Source organism: Marmota flaviventris, chromosome 9 (genome assembly GCF_047511675.1).
Source record: "Marmota flaviventris isolate mMarFla1 chromosome 9, mMarFla1.hap1, whole genome shotgun sequence".
Classification (NCBI taxonomy): Eukaryota; Metazoa; Chordata; class Mammalia; order Rodentia; family Sciuridae; genus Marmota; species Marmota flaviventris.
The window spans coordinates 8,882,249-8,897,223 of record NC_092506.1 but is presented as its reverse complement, the minus strand read 5'-3'; the positions used below and the strand labels follow the sequence as shown (position 1 = coordinate 8,897,223).

General features: G+C 49.4%; 1 protein-coding gene across 1 annotated transcript; it reads right to left on the bottom strand.

Moving 5' to 3' along the window:
• Positions 1 to 1,989: 1,989 nt before the first annotated feature.
• LOC114100016 (phospholipase A and acyltransferase 2-like) lies at positions 1,990 to 11,513 on the bottom strand. The gene is made up of 4 exons (XM_027944604.1): positions 11,477 to 11,513; positions 9,156 to 9,264; positions 5,830 to 6,098; positions 1,990 to 2,245 (listed from the first exon to the last, which is right to left on the bottom strand). The coding sequence occupies exons 1-4, from the start codon at positions 11,483 to 11,485 to the stop codon at positions 2,144 to 2,146; spliced, it is 489 nt and encodes a 162-aa protein (XP_027800405.1). The 5' UTR covers positions 11,486 to 11,513; the 3' UTR covers positions 1,990 to 2,143.
• Between the last annotated feature and the right edge of the window lie 3,462 nt (positions 11,514 to 14,975).

The following is a 14,975-nucleotide window of genomic DNA, read 5'->3' as shown; positions in this document are numbered from 1 at the left end:
AAGGGAAGGACGATTGTTAAAATGACTATCATTGGATCTGACATCCCAATTAAGGCTAAATACTGTATTCTGAAAAGGGACATCAGACTCTATTTCTCACAATTTGTTTCCTAGCAACATTCTGCCCGCGTGTTCATTGGCCTGCCATCTGTGTTTCCAAGCCACCTCCTGATGTTTGCAAAACATCTCCCATTGGCGATGTCACATACTCCTCCTGACCTGCTGCATCCCCTCTGCTGCTTGACCTTCTTACCTTGTGATTCAACGGGTTTGATCTTAAAGTCTAGGCCATAAAGGTAGTAAGAAGTCATCACAGAAAAAGGAAAAAAAGGACACGGGGCTTCCCCACTCCGGAGTCCCCGACTGCAGGCAGCTAGAAAAGCAGGAGGTAGGTCTTTGCCCTTGGGAGGAGCAGCGCAGGCTCTCTCCAAATGGTCCCTAGAGATGGGTCCTTCTCTCCAAGGCCAACTCCTCCCATGGGCGCTCCTGGGCCAGAGGACTCGGGAAGCATGCAGAAAAGGGGGGCTTGTGAGGACACGGGTGACCTAAACGCCAGGAAGGTAGCGGCGTCCCAGAGCAGCGACCGCGGCTCCACAGCCTCTTCCATCCGCTTCACTGGGAGCTGTGGAGTCGGAGGGGACGAAATAGCCCCCAGTCCCCACACTCAGCTTCTCAGCCCAACGCTCCGACGGGCCAGCAAGCCGGCTCTGCAGTGGAGGGAGCGCGGGGGGCTGGAGCACAGCCTCTCCCAGCAGCCATTCCACCCGAGGACGCCCCAGGACAGCGCAGGAAGAGCCACCCTAGCTCAGCACCCAGCTACACAGCCACCAGCCGCCTTTCCCGGTAACTTCTCACGCCTGCCGCCTGCCGGCAGGACCAGTGCCCGCCAGCCCTGGTCCCACCTTGTCATATGTCCTCAGCGGAACTGTATTAGAACATGGACTTGGAAGGAACAGACTAAATTGAAGCCACAGCACCTGAGAAATCCAAGATCAAGGTGCTGCAGACATGGTGTCTAGACACCTTCTTCCTGGCAGGCAGTTGGTCCCTTCTCACTAGGGCCCACACATGGCAGAGGGAGGGAAAGAGAGCTCTGGTCTTGTAATGCCAGATTTGTGGGATCCCAATAGACCTCCAGGAGCCAAATCCGATGCAATCACACAAGGGTCTTTATTGCAAGCTCGAGCCTTAACTCACAACCGTTCCCAACGCAGAAGCGGTCCCAGGGAGTGAGTCCTGACCCTTTGTTCAGTGAGATTTATAGGTTTTGGGGGGTACTCTATGCGTCACAACATCACACAGCAAATCATTCCATACCACGGGAAAGTCAAACAACAACTCTTAACATTGATTAGCACATTCACTGGCGGGAACTAGTTGGTTAGGGGTGATTGGTTAGTACAAGAGGGGGGTTCCTTTGAACTGATTGGTTTAAGCCATGAGGGGTATACATGCTAAACTACATGGTTTCCCAACATGTTATCTACCACCATAAACTATTGGGGGGTCATCTGGCATCCCCGGTATTTTCGCTGTCTCATACTGATTGGAGGTTTCTAGGGGGATTGCTATGGGTCCTCATCTAGCCTAACTAAGTCAGGGACCCCTGATGCCTTAGATCTCTCCTGTTATTTACAAACAACTCAGCAAGGTGGGTATGTACCTAGAAAGGCTCTGTGGGATTTTCCAAGGACAAGGGTCACGCTCCCTTCCTTAGGACAGGCCTTGAGGTAGAAGCTGCTGTTATTTATTTATTTTCAAAAATAGAGTCATATCAGTTTCTCAGTCTCTCTTCATAGAAGGACACTAAACCTGCTAGAGGGGCCCTACCCTCACCACCTTCTCTAAACCTAGTGGCCCCTCCACCCCCTACCACATTGGGAGCTAGGGCATCAACATATGAATTTGGGGTGGGTGGGAACACACACATTGAGGCCATGACATTGTGCAATCAGCTCTTTAATAGAATTGATGCCATGCAGCCAGCGTTTCCTTCAGATAACAGCTTCCTATGCTTTGATTGAGCTCCACTAAACCAAGTGCTCATGATTACAAAAGAGTGAAATCTATAAACCAAATCATTCCCACCGGCTTGATCAAACTCCCCCAAGGTAACTGGTGCCGCCAAGATAAAGCCTTGCATTTACTGCTTTTCCCGCTTGCTTCTGGTGACCGCCATCCCAATGAGGCCCAAAACACCCAGGACAACAGATGCAGTACCAATCGCAGTGAGTGTGTCAGTCACCTGCAACAGAAGACAAGGGGGCAGGGTCACATCAGGAGTCTGAGCAGAGATCCTTGTCCAAGGAACCTCTTTCCTGGGCTGCAGATTCCTTGGACAAGGAACATGCTCCCTGTCCTTGTCACCACATCACAGAGGAAACAACTATTGGCAGGGAGGGGGGATCCCAAAAGGTCAGGCCACCCAGGAAAGAGGACAGGAGGTCCCTGTCAGGAAGGAATGAATGCAGGACTGAGTCTCAGTATGAAAAGGGAGTCTCAAAGGAGGAAAGCAAGATGCAGCCTAGAGGTGTTTAAAGCATGATAAACCCATGGGGTGGCTGTGGGAAGGACAGAGTGGCAGGGCTCAGATGTTCTAGGTCAGGGGTGGCCGATTGGGAGCCTTGAAGCAGGTGCCAAGTTGGGAAGTGACCCCTGTGAACTCCCACTGCCCAGGGCTTGAGGACAGGGACCCACCTAGGTGTTCTTGGTGTCCCTGGTGCTCAGCCCACTGCCTTGCACAGGTGGACCCTGGTGACTTAGCTGCTGAGCAAATGGTGGACTGGGAGCAGCGCTGAGGACAGGCTTTTGTGCAGTGAGAGGCCTTGCTTGTGTGTGAGAGGGAAGGGGTCCTGCTGAAGGACAGAGTGGGGACGTGAGGGGGACCTTGATGGTTGCTGCTTCAGCACAGGTGGCGTGAGCTGACTGACATGGCCAACCACCACCCCGGGGCCATTTTGCACACAGGTGGAACTCAGGCAGAGGGGGCCACACCATAATAATGGCTGTTTCCAGTTCACTGTCCTGTGCTGGTCATTGTCCAACTGCTATAATTTTCTCACCTCCCTCAACAACCCCGTGAGGCTGGCATTCTAATCCCTACCTTCCAGCTGGTGACAACTGAGGTGGCCAGTGGAGAGACCTCACTCAAACCACACAGCTGGCAAGTGACCAGGCTCAGCTCTGCTTATGTCTTTCACAGCCAGGGAAGGAAACTAAAATCAGTGATGCGAGAAGAGATTTCTGGGGAATGCACCATGTGCAGGCGGGGGAAGAGAAAGGGCAACAGTGCACTGTCTTATCTACAGACACTCGATCACCTCCAGATGCTAAGGAGAAATGAAGCTGGACCTCAGACAAAGCGGTGACCTCAGACTTCATTCAGTCACCACTGGCAGTGAGCAGGGCTCTGTTGTATATGGTGCAGAGGTGATAGGTGTTTCAAAGGGAGATGAAGATGAAGGATCAGGGGTGGGCAAATGGGGGTCGCTAGAGTCAGGTGAAAAATGATGAAGGGAGGTCCCTGTAAATGCAGTGAGGCCGGCTGAGTGTGCTCCCTGCAACTAATGGGTTAGGATTGTACCGTCCTGTGGAGACGGCAGGAGGCCCTGGTTTTCTGATGAGTACATTCCAAAGGCATCCCTCTCAGACCCTGGAGAAAGACACTTCTGAATAATAAGGTCTCTATCTATGTTTATGTGATCTTCCTGTCTATCAATCTGAGTCTCACAGAGTCAGAGGAAGGATGCATAATTATAAGCCCATTTTAGTAAATGCAGTAAGACAGAGAAGTCTTGGGTCTATCATCTGCTGTTGTTTGGGAAAAAAAATAGCGCATTCCCTTGACAGGTGAACTTTCTCAAGCAGTCATATGAAAGGGGATTGGGAACTTTCTAGGGACAGAAATTCATGTTCCAGGGGCCATGTTATACTTTAGTGGTCTATCAGTACAAAATGTGGGCAGAGTCACTAGGGGCCCAGAGTTCTGCAGGGCTCACAGCACACTGTGTACAGAGAAGGAGAAAGTGAGTTGGAGACAGGCAGAGGAGGAGCTTCCTATGGAGAAAAGGCAGAAGGGAAGGAAGGAGTGAGAGGGAGAAGACAGGTGAGTCACTGAGATACCTGAAGAAGAGGTTCCCAAAGAGGGACCCCAGGCCAGGGAGAAACTAAATGGAACAGCCACCACTGAGTACCCCAGCCTTGCTTAAGTTGAACCCTCAGAAGCACAGCAGAGAGCCAACCACCCCTAAAACACCCAGAGGTAAAATTGATCCTTGGGGCTTTCCTGCAACTTTGGAAGTGGTTTTAGATACATGACAAAGCAACCCACCACACCATACCCTTGAGCAGCCACCCCTAGGCCAGACACACATCAACCCTCCCCAGCTAACAGGAGGGGGACCCATTCAGCAAGGTCACAGCAACAAAGCAGGTCTCGCCCCAGTGCTCAGAGCTGAGGAGCAGTTCTCAGTTACCAGCCTGGGCTCCAGCCTGGGGCCCTCTCTTCCAGAAGGGATGGATTTTCCCTGCCCACCTCCCTCCCTTCCTTACCACAGCCTTTCTCCTACCTTACCAAAGGAGAGCCAACCCCTGCCCTCCTGAATTGTGGGGCACAGGCCAAGGTTCAAACATCCCTGGACGCCAAGGGGGAAAATTCAAGAACACAGAGCTCCCCAACAAGAGGCCTCCAGAAGCAAAGCAGCCGTGTGGAGGGAGGCCCTCTACCAGGTCCATCTCCCACTGAGATTAGAATTCTAAAGTGAGGTGGCATCATGGCCATGAGCATTAACACCTTCAATTCAACTGAAAAATTGTCAGCGTATTTTTGTTTGTTTCTTTGTTTTTGTTTTTGGTACTAGGGATTGAATCCGGAGGCACTTAACCACTAAGCCACATCCCCAGCTCTTTTTTATATTTTATTTAGAGACAGCGTCTCACTAAGTGGCTCAGGTACTCACTAAGTTGCTGACTTTGAACTTGTAATCCTCCTGCCTCATCTTCCTGAGCTTCTGGGATTAAAGGTGCACACTAATGTGCCTGGCAAATTGTCAGTTTTTGACTAAAAAAGTGATCTGATTTGACTGACAGTTTTACCATAACACCTGGCTTGACTATTTAAAATACCTCAAAGACATTTTTCATTCATTAAATAAACTAATTTTGCAATACCAAGGTTTTCAAGAAAATCTGTACTGAAATCAGGGGTGCAAAATGCAAAAAAAAAATCCATCCTTCACAAATTTTTCATATTCATGATTTTTGAAATGTTTGATTTTCAACTAAAAATGTATAACATAATTTGTCTAAGTTTTTTTGTGTGTATGGTGCTGGGAATTGATCTCAGGGTCTCAGAAACTCTAGGCAAGTGCTCTACCATTGACTTACAGCCCCAGCACTTCAAGTCCTTTTAAACCAAGACTTGCTAAACCAAGCCTTGACCCACTGGTCAAATCTAGCCTGCCATATGTTTCTACAAAAATAAATAAATGAAAAGAAATCAAGATTTTTGGAACACAGCTTTGCCTGTTGGTTTACACAGAGTCAATGGCTGCTCTCAGGCTACAGAGTGACCCTGGCAGAGTAAGGAGAGGAACCAGCTGGCCCAAGAAAGCTGAAGTGTTCCTGTTGACCTTGTGCATAAAAAAATGGACACAACATGACCAGAGTCCCCTTCTCCTGGACCCCACTGCTCACTCTGCCAGCTTCCCTGACCCCCACTCCCAGGCAATCTCCAACTCAGGTTGCACTGCCAGCCCTCAGCAGGTGCCCACCCCTTATTACTGGGGAATGATCTGATCGCAGGGAAGGGGACACAGGCTGAGGACACACCTGGTCACTGCGGGAAACTCCATAGCGCAGCGCGTTCACAAAGTGCTCACAGTTGTCACTTGTCAATGAATAAGGGACTTCCTTCCCCACCATTTTCTCTGCCTCCTTGACAATTTTGTTGAGTGGCAGTGGGTCATACTTGTCATCGTGCTTGTTATTGATCCGGTACTTGTCCCCTCCAGCCACCACAGACAGCAGCTCCTTCTTCACTATGGCTCTTTCAGCCACGATGGACATGATGCTGCTCACACCAGCTCCTGCCACTTCACCTGTGGAAACAGTGGACTCAGGCCTTGGCAGGGCCACAGTAGCTCAGAGCTAGCCCCAAGCCAGAAAGCCTCAGTGCCAAATTTGGAGAGTAAGTGGTTTTCAGAAAGTTTTGTCCTCCTCCCCTGGACAGCGTCTTCCCCCAGCCCCCAGCGCTCATTCCCAGCTGGAACAGTGCTGTAAGCAGCCCTCCACCCAGGGGTGGCTCAGGACGGCTGCAATGCTTTCACTGTCCGTCCCCTCTACCTGGGAAATCTTAATGTGCTGGGGCCTGACTCATTCTGGATTTGCTCTATCATTCATTCCTTTCATATGATTCACATGGGAGGTCCTGGAGTCCAGTGTTGAATGATTCAGAACTAAAATTAGAAAATGAAAATGATACCTTCAAATATGCTACTAAGAAACTCGCTGAAACCATAGTTGAAATCAATAGAATCTCTGTGAGTACATGGAGTGTTTCTGTAGTAGCATTATATGAGACAGAGGGCCGGTGTGCACACGGTACAGACCGATATTCAGGGCATGTCTGGAGAAGGAATTAATCATATTTTGTTGGGGTATAGAATTCGTGGAACATTTTTATAAAGATTATAAAAATGTATTATGCTTTTACCCTGGTTTAACTCACTGCTGTTCAAACTGACATTGTGCCAATGCCAAGATGCCAAGAATAATCACGATATTCCTAATACACTTGGTGGTGGGTAATGGGATCCACCTGTAAATACACTCTCTTTTGCTCTCTCCTTCTCTCTCTGTGTGTCTCTTTCATGTTGGATTATTCATTATTTGTGGTAATAAGATATACAAATATTTCCAATCCAAGGGATCTGGATGCTGCAGCCTGGGATATTTCTCACCCCCAATAACAACATACAAATTAGAAATGCCAAACAAATTCTCACCTTGAGATCATTGTGCATGAAATATTCCTCCATAAGTGAATTTTTCAAGAACTTCCAAAGATGATTATGAAGAGAAACTCTGTATGTTGGTTTTATTTGTTTTGTTTTGTTTTGTTTTTTAGCAAACCCTGTTAGCACTCCCAGGACCAGTCTGGAACCCCAGCTCTTGTGCTCTAATGGGAGCATAAGACTCTAATGGGAGTCTCTAAATTAGAAAAATCCATGACCTATATTTCTACAAGGCCTGAAACAAGTTCTCATGATACATTAAATTCTCTTCAAGGAAAGCAGACTGACATAAGCAGTTTAGCTTCAATACTCCATAACGAAAGGGTCCTTGATCGACTAACTGCTCAATGGAAGGAATCAAAGCACTTATTGGGCAAAATGTTGCTTCTAAGATAATAAACCCAGGGTTGTAGCCCAGAATCTTAAAGATCTAAAGGATGGATCCAGGTACCTCATGTGACCAAGGAGATGTGATCAGTGGACACACCTCCCAAATCAATTAGTTAACTCTGGGCTCCTGGACACCTGTTTTTGGAATGCCCTCCAGGCCCTTGGTATTATTCTTACCTAGTTGCAGTAACAACACTCCCTACATGTGGTGTATCCTCAAGAGACATGAACTTTGTCAGCAACCACATGCTCTTCGGATGACTTCTATGAGCACTAAGCCACCAAAACTGTATTCACAAAAACCATGTGAAGGATCTGCTGAGTCCTGGTTTACTATCTATGAGGTCCCCTGAAGGACAAGCATCAGAAGACAAAGAGTAATCTTGGGGATTAGTCCCACTGCTGGTCCAACTGAGAGACTGACCAACAGAAGGGATTGTTAAACAGAAATAGAAAGGAGGCAGCAGACTGAATGTAGACCAAAACTCCATAGTCAGGCACCGTATGGGGCACCTGCCTCTAATCCCAGACACTCAGGAGGCTGAGGCAGGAGGAGGCCATTCTAAGGCCAACCCAAGCAACACAGTGAGACCCTGACTCAAAATAAAATTTTAAAAGGGCTGGGGTAGAGCTCATGGTTAGAGCACCCTGGGTTCAACCCCCAGGGCTTCAACCAAACAAACAAACCAACAAGAACAAAGGGCCCACCTCATGCAGCCCAAACTGGACACTGTCCTGATTTCCCCAGAGCCAGCTCTAGCCCAGACAGAACTCCCTCTCCGGCTGTGAGCAGGACTTTGCTGCTGTCCCAGGGGTTGGACACCAACCAGGGAGCACCCGCAGCAGCACAGCCTAAGGAGAGCAGGTTCCTAGTGGCCAGGCTCAGGGACAAATGCACTCCCTCAATGACGCTTTAACAGCTGAGTGTGAGCACTGCTGTGAGCTGAGCTCTTTGTCATTTTCTGTTCAAAGTCTCTGAGTTTGTGAGCTGCTGTAGGTGCCACAGAAGGTCTCAATGTCTCTCACTCGACTGACTTCCTTATGTGCACGCAGGTGCATGTCCACACCAGCTCTCCTAGTGATTTGAAGGACTGGACAATGTTCCTCTGTGTGCAGGTGAGTGGGGTTTCCACAATGTCCGCGTGTCCCTTAAAGCCATGATGCTGGGACAGAGAGGGAGGAGGCCCCACACCTGGCCAGGCCCTGCACAGGCTCTTCCTGCCCTCCTTCATTTCTCTCCCTCACGGCCTGGGAGACAGGAATCCCTATCCCTGCTCTTCTGAGGAGAAGCTAAGTTGAGTGACGATAAGCCGAATGCTCAAGTCACAAAGGAGGCCCAAGAGCCGGGATTCCAGACTGGCCCTGGGGAGGTTAGAGGCCCACACCTGTCCATTGCACTCTGCAGCCAGGTATAAACTCTTGGAAGCATTAATTTCTTCCGCTGTTGTTTGACCTTGCAGAACGCCACAGACACAGGGTATTGGACCTTTGGAGGGATGCTCATCAACCAAAGGTGACCAACTGAGACTGAAACGCACTCTAAAATGGAAACAGGTCAATGTTCTCTCCCTGCACTCACTGATAAGGAGAAATATCAGGAAATATAGGCCAGAGGGAAAGAGCATGATTCACTTAGTAAATGCTGATTGAGCACCTGCTGTGCCAGGCAGAGTGAGGACCAGCACATAACTGTGCCTGTGTACATACTCTTGATCTCAGCCCTTGTGTTTTTAATAGAGAAACCTTACGTACTTGGTGGAGCCAGATGGACCACATAGCCATTTCCCACATAGATGGCCCAGTGCTCATAGCCAAAGCGAGAAATTTCAATTAGGTCTCCAAGTTTTGGTTGTGTTCTGTTCTGTAACAGAAAAACAAGACACAGATTGGTGGGGGGGGGGGGGGCTTTTATGGAATGTTGTAGAAGCTGACCTGCAGGAAGCCCCAGCTCTAGCCTACAGAATCCCTCTGCTCATCACTTGTAGGAATCAAAGAAGAGACACCTCTCCTTTCACTGGTGGGAAGCCTCCCCTCTCCGGTTACATTATGTTTGTGAGCCTAGAAAGGTGCTCCAGGACAAGGAGATGGGAAGGGTGACATTGAGGGAAGATGGCAGTCGGTCTGCTGCACAGGAGTGTGGGGCAGTGATGTGCACCAGCTGCAGAGAGCACATTTTATGCACAGAGCATGTTTGTAGCAGCAAATGCTGATATGATTCCCAAAGATGCAAAATCACCTTGTTAAGGGCCACCAACCATGTGCCTGGGCCTCAGTGATCATTGTGAGTTACAGAGCACCCACGTACAGAGCCCAACCTGCCAAACACTGCAGAACACTTGACCCCCACTGTTCATCATCCTTCGAGCAATAACTACCACCACCCTCCTGGATAGATGAGGAGAATGGGTCTCAGCACAGTTAGGGAACTTTCCTAGAGAGCAGAAGAGCCAGATGGAAACCGAGATCTCAGGGTTTCCAACATTTTTGCCTGAACAATCCCAGAAGGTTTCAGACAAGCTGGGGAAGCTTAAATCTGGGCTCCAGGCCAAAATCAAGAAAAGAAAGGCAGGATGTGGTGGGAGTCAGAGGGGGAGGGGTTCTCTTCTGAAGTTCACATGAGCGAGTTGCATTTCTGGGACACTCTGAGGCAACCAGCACCCCTCCCCAGCCCAGCCTGTGGGCCCAGTGCGCCCTGCCAGGGAGCTGAGCTGCTGCAGAGAGAAGTGAGGGTGCAGCTGCCTGGAGGTGGTGGGAGATCTCCTGGGAGTTCAAGTCCTTGGCAGCAAGGATCAGGAGTCAGCTTGACCCAAGGTGGGCCGATTGAAGCATCAGAAAGATACTAACTGCCAGCAGTGGTCAGGCATGGCTGGAATCCCAGTGACTTTGGAGGCTGGGACAGGAGCATCACAAGTCTGTGGCTAGCCTCGTAATCTAGGGATATGTGGCCTCATATTGAAGATTTTAAAAGGTCTGGGGATATAGCTCAGTGGTAGAGCACTTGCCTAGCTTGCACAAGGTCCTGCTTTCAATCGCTAGTACTGGAAAAAAAAAAAAACCCACACATGTACTGAAGCACACCACAGTGGTTCTAGTAAACACATATAAGTGAAAGGAAAGATAGAATGATGTCTTAGATGAACCGTCCTCAGGGAACCCAATTAAAAACTACAACAAAACCTAAAGCTACAAACGGATACTTATAAGGTGGCTGTATACATGTGCAAATGCACAGAAACATATGTGGCAGAGCGCACCCCAAGCTGCTTGAGGGGAAGCAGGGAGCCTGGGAGAAGGGCTTCCATCCTTCTTGCTCATGGCTTCAACTTTGCTTTGGATTTCTTTCTTCTTTCCTTCCTTCCTTCCTTCCTTCCTTCCTTCCTTCCTTCCTTCCTTCCTTCCTTCCTTTCTTTCTTCTTAAATTCTCTTTCCACATCTTCTTACGGTGCACAACACTTGTACATAATGATGAGCATTTTGTTGCCTATACACACGTGCACGCAATATTGCAATATATTTTGGCTGATATCACTCCCTAACCTCTCCCCCTCACTCCCCTCCTCCCACACCTTCGTCCCTTTTTTCTGTTGGTCTCCCTTTGATTTTCTGCTTTTGGTTTTTTAAACAAGGCAAATACATTCCCATATGATTGTGGAATTAATTAAAATAAAAAACAGAACAAAAGGTTTGGAATTTAAATCCTTCTCAGCCTGTGGACACTCCCCACTCTGACTTAACTGGAATCTCACTCCCTGTTTCCTCCTTTACAACCTGTTTCTTGAAGCCTGGTTTGGGTAAAAGCCAAGCCTTCAGCGAGGTGCCAGGAGGCAGCCAGCACTCAGGAGACCAAACCCCACACAGCAGCTGAGGCAGGGAAGCCTCTGGGCCCTTGGACCCAACCATGGTTCCTTTCCTGCTGTGTGAGAGCCCCAGACCTGCAGCCCACCTGCCCCTCTCCCTTCCTGTCCCCTCTACACCTGAGCTGGAGCCAATAAGGACAGCACACATATTCATGCTAACAGACTGTCACTGTTGCTTTTTAAATGAAAGCTTCAAAACCCTCTCTGGGGACTCACCCAACTCATCGTTCTGTCCAGAAGTGTTGTGCGTTGCTTGCCGGATGTCCAGCTTCTTTTATTTAGCTTTTGAGTTTTATTGTTTTTCTTAACTCCACCTACCCAAGCCTTCCAATAGGGGAAAACATAGGTCAAAGTTCACATAAAAATTTTAATCCTCCAACAAGTACAGGGCACAGGTCCAGAGTCAATTAGATATGGAAATCAGCAGGAGGGGTGAGAGATCAGCGCTCAATGTGCATTCAGGAGAATTTGGTGGCATGTGTGGTCAGGGAACATTCCAAAATGCCCAAATTTCAGATAGAGAGGAGAGAAAGTGAAACAAGCAAATACTGATACTGAAAACAAACCCCCAAAAAACAACCATACACATATTGGTGGATGTAGGCGAGGGTTTCAAGGAGGGAGGAGGGCCTCTGAGCACACAGACACACCCCACAATGAGGATATAAACATCTCCACAACAGGCAAATATTTCCACCAACTTTGAAACCAACCACACCACCTGGAACAAGCCACCACAGACACATCCCCACACTGGGAAACTCCGAGAACTTGCATGGGCAGAAGTGTGAAAAGAAAAGGGCTTGCCCTCACCCAGGATCAGAAGCTCATTCTAGCCCAGCAGGAAACCTAATCCCTAACTAGCTGGTGTGAAGAGGCTGCTTCTTTGAGGCACCAGTGTGCTACCCCACCCAAGCCCCAAATAAGTTGTTTCTTCCAACACCCACTTAGAGACCTCACATCCTGGACAGTCCAGACAGCAAGGGGTGGGAGGGACTGGGGGCAGCTCAGCATCCTCACTATGGGGCTTGGGGAGGAAGCAAGGACCAGCTCTTCCTTCCCTTGCTTCTCCCTCTACCCTGCACACTTCAGGTAGTTCCTGTGCCCAATTCCCCTGCCATCTCTTCAGCTGGCAGTGCCCACCAAGTCCTCCTCTCAGGAGATGGGGCTGTGATATTGTTAAAAGTGGCTGGCACCCAGATATGGGGTATCTGGGCCTTGGGGGCTGGGCTCACACTCCGTCCACACTCAGCCTGCATTCTGGGCTTCTGGTTGGTGAGCTTCTTCCTTGCCTGCCTCCCTGTGAGGAGAGTTTGGTCTCTCCAAGCCCCAGAGAACACCCCTGTCCCTCTTCTTCCTTCCACAAGCTTTTCCTCCCAGTTCAAGATGATTCTCGCCTCACCCTGTGATCCCTGAAGTGTCTAACCGTGACTTTCTGTTAGAGAAGTTCTAAGCAGGGCTGAATCCAGCTCTTTCATGGTAATTAGAAAAAGAAGAGGCCAGGTTCATGTAATTATTGGAAATGGAACAGTTCCTGGAAAGAATGTTTTATAATTTGGAAAAACGAAGTTGTGGGTATTGTATTGCCCTGTCCCCAGGAAAACTCCTGCCCTGTGTCCTCATGGAGGCAGAGGCTCAACCTCAGAGCTCAGCTCCTTTCTGCTCACAGTGCCCTGGCCATGACCTTGGGCAACTCAGGATGGTAGGGAAACTCCCTCCTGCTGTCTCAGTCTTGCTGGGGCTTGATGGACAGGCTGACTCAGGCTGGGGTGCAGGAGGAGATGGACAGAGGCCTGGCTCTGCTCAAGTCCAAGTCAGGCCCCGAGATGGATCTTGGAGATGCAGGGAGGGAGGCCAAGCCCCCGGGAGATTTTCTCCTGAGGCTGGAGGGAGCTCAGACAGGCACAGGGAATTGTGGCCCATCCTGTTCCTTGCATGATGGGCTCTGTAACCTGGGTCCCCGAGAGGGCCAGTTGAGCCAGAGGGCAGTGAGGCACCCAGTGGGAAGGAGTCTGGATGGGAATGGGAAGAGGGGGAGTGGGCATGGGGAGTGGGTTAGGCCAGGGAGACCCAGGAGTGCAGAAGAGCAGAGGCCAGAGGGAGCAGTAGGTGAGTGGAGGTCGAGGCCCTGGGTGGACCTGGGGCAGAGCCCAGGGAGGGGAGGGAGGGAGGAAGTGTTGATGAGGAAGGGCATGTGGTCTTGGGGACTGGGTATGGGGCAGCAGGGACAGGAGGTGGGGAAGCTGGCAGGAGGCTATGGAGGTCAGAGAAGCAAGAAGGGAACTGCCCTGATTAAGTTAATAGACAGGAGGTGGAGGAGGAAAGGAATCAGGAGAGATTCCTGGGGTCTGCAGCAGTGTGGACAATGGGGCTGAGGGAAGAAATGTGGGGCATTGGGAGGACTTTGGATGACCCCTCTTTTGGTATTGGGGAGCCTAGAATAAGGGTTGGGGAGAGAGATCTCATCCATGAGATCAGACCTGAAGAGGGAAGAGGAATAGAAAAATAATTGATTTGTGATGCTGAGGTGCCCTGGGTGGAGTGCTGAGAGTGAGGACAGAGGCGGGGAATGAGGAGCAGAGGGAGGTCCTGGGGTGACTCATGAGGGCTACAGGCAGGGGAGGGTCCAGCTCAGCCTCTGCACACAAGTGACCTGAGCACATCACTCCACCCCTCGGAGCCCAAACCTCTGCACCTTCACAAGGAGAGACTTCAACCATCTTCCTCCTGTTGTGTTCATATAATTGCACCCTCAGCTGAGATTTATTTAGGCAAAGGACACAAAGCAAGATGGGCAAGAGGGAAAGTCCCATGGGGAGAGGTCCTGAGGAAGCCAGGCGCGAGCTTCCACGAGCATCTCCAGAGGATTCACATGGGATCACTCAACTTCCTCATCGATGTGTTGTGACAACACGTGTGGAGGGTTGTCTACCCAAGAAGATCCCAAGAGTAACAGTCTATGGTTTGGGTCCATGGAGAGTCACCTAGTTCCTCTCTGCCTGGCCTGTACTGGAGTTCTGAACTCCCAGAAGGCAGGCAGCATGGAGTGTAAACCTCACTGTTCATACAGGTGGTTTGGACATGCTGAGTCATTGTGATCACTGAGGGCAAGGTTTATATTAGTGCAGGCAACAGTTGACCTGCCCAGTTTCCAGACTCAGCTAAAAGCCAACCTTGTAGGCAGGTCTCTCTAGGAGTGCCTGTCCCCAGTCTGGTATGTTCAATCATCATGCGTAAGACACAGCGATCCCAAGTGTGCAGGCATCCACAGCTTCAACACAGGTGCAGTCAAAAGGATCTGGAAAAATGAAACAGCAAATAAGCAACTTCAGCTGGAGACTTGACTTTCCTCTCATGAAACTGATGGAGCTCATGGGAGGAAACCATCAAGGACCCAGAAGAACTGAACACCACCACCGAGTAATCGGACCTAACTGACATTCACTGATCACTTCACCCACAACAGCAGAACACACATTGCTTTCAAGTGCCCAAGAACATACACAATGTGCTCTTGTTCTAGATGATGAAAAAAATAATAATGAACCTTACAAATTAAAAAACAGGAAATCAGCCAGCATACACTTTCTCCCAAAAATAGGATTAAACTAGAACTCAATAACAGAAGAATATAAGAATAATGTGCAATACTTGTCCAATGTGCAGTTGAACAACATGCTTCTAAATAACCCATGTGTCAAATAGAAGTCTCCAT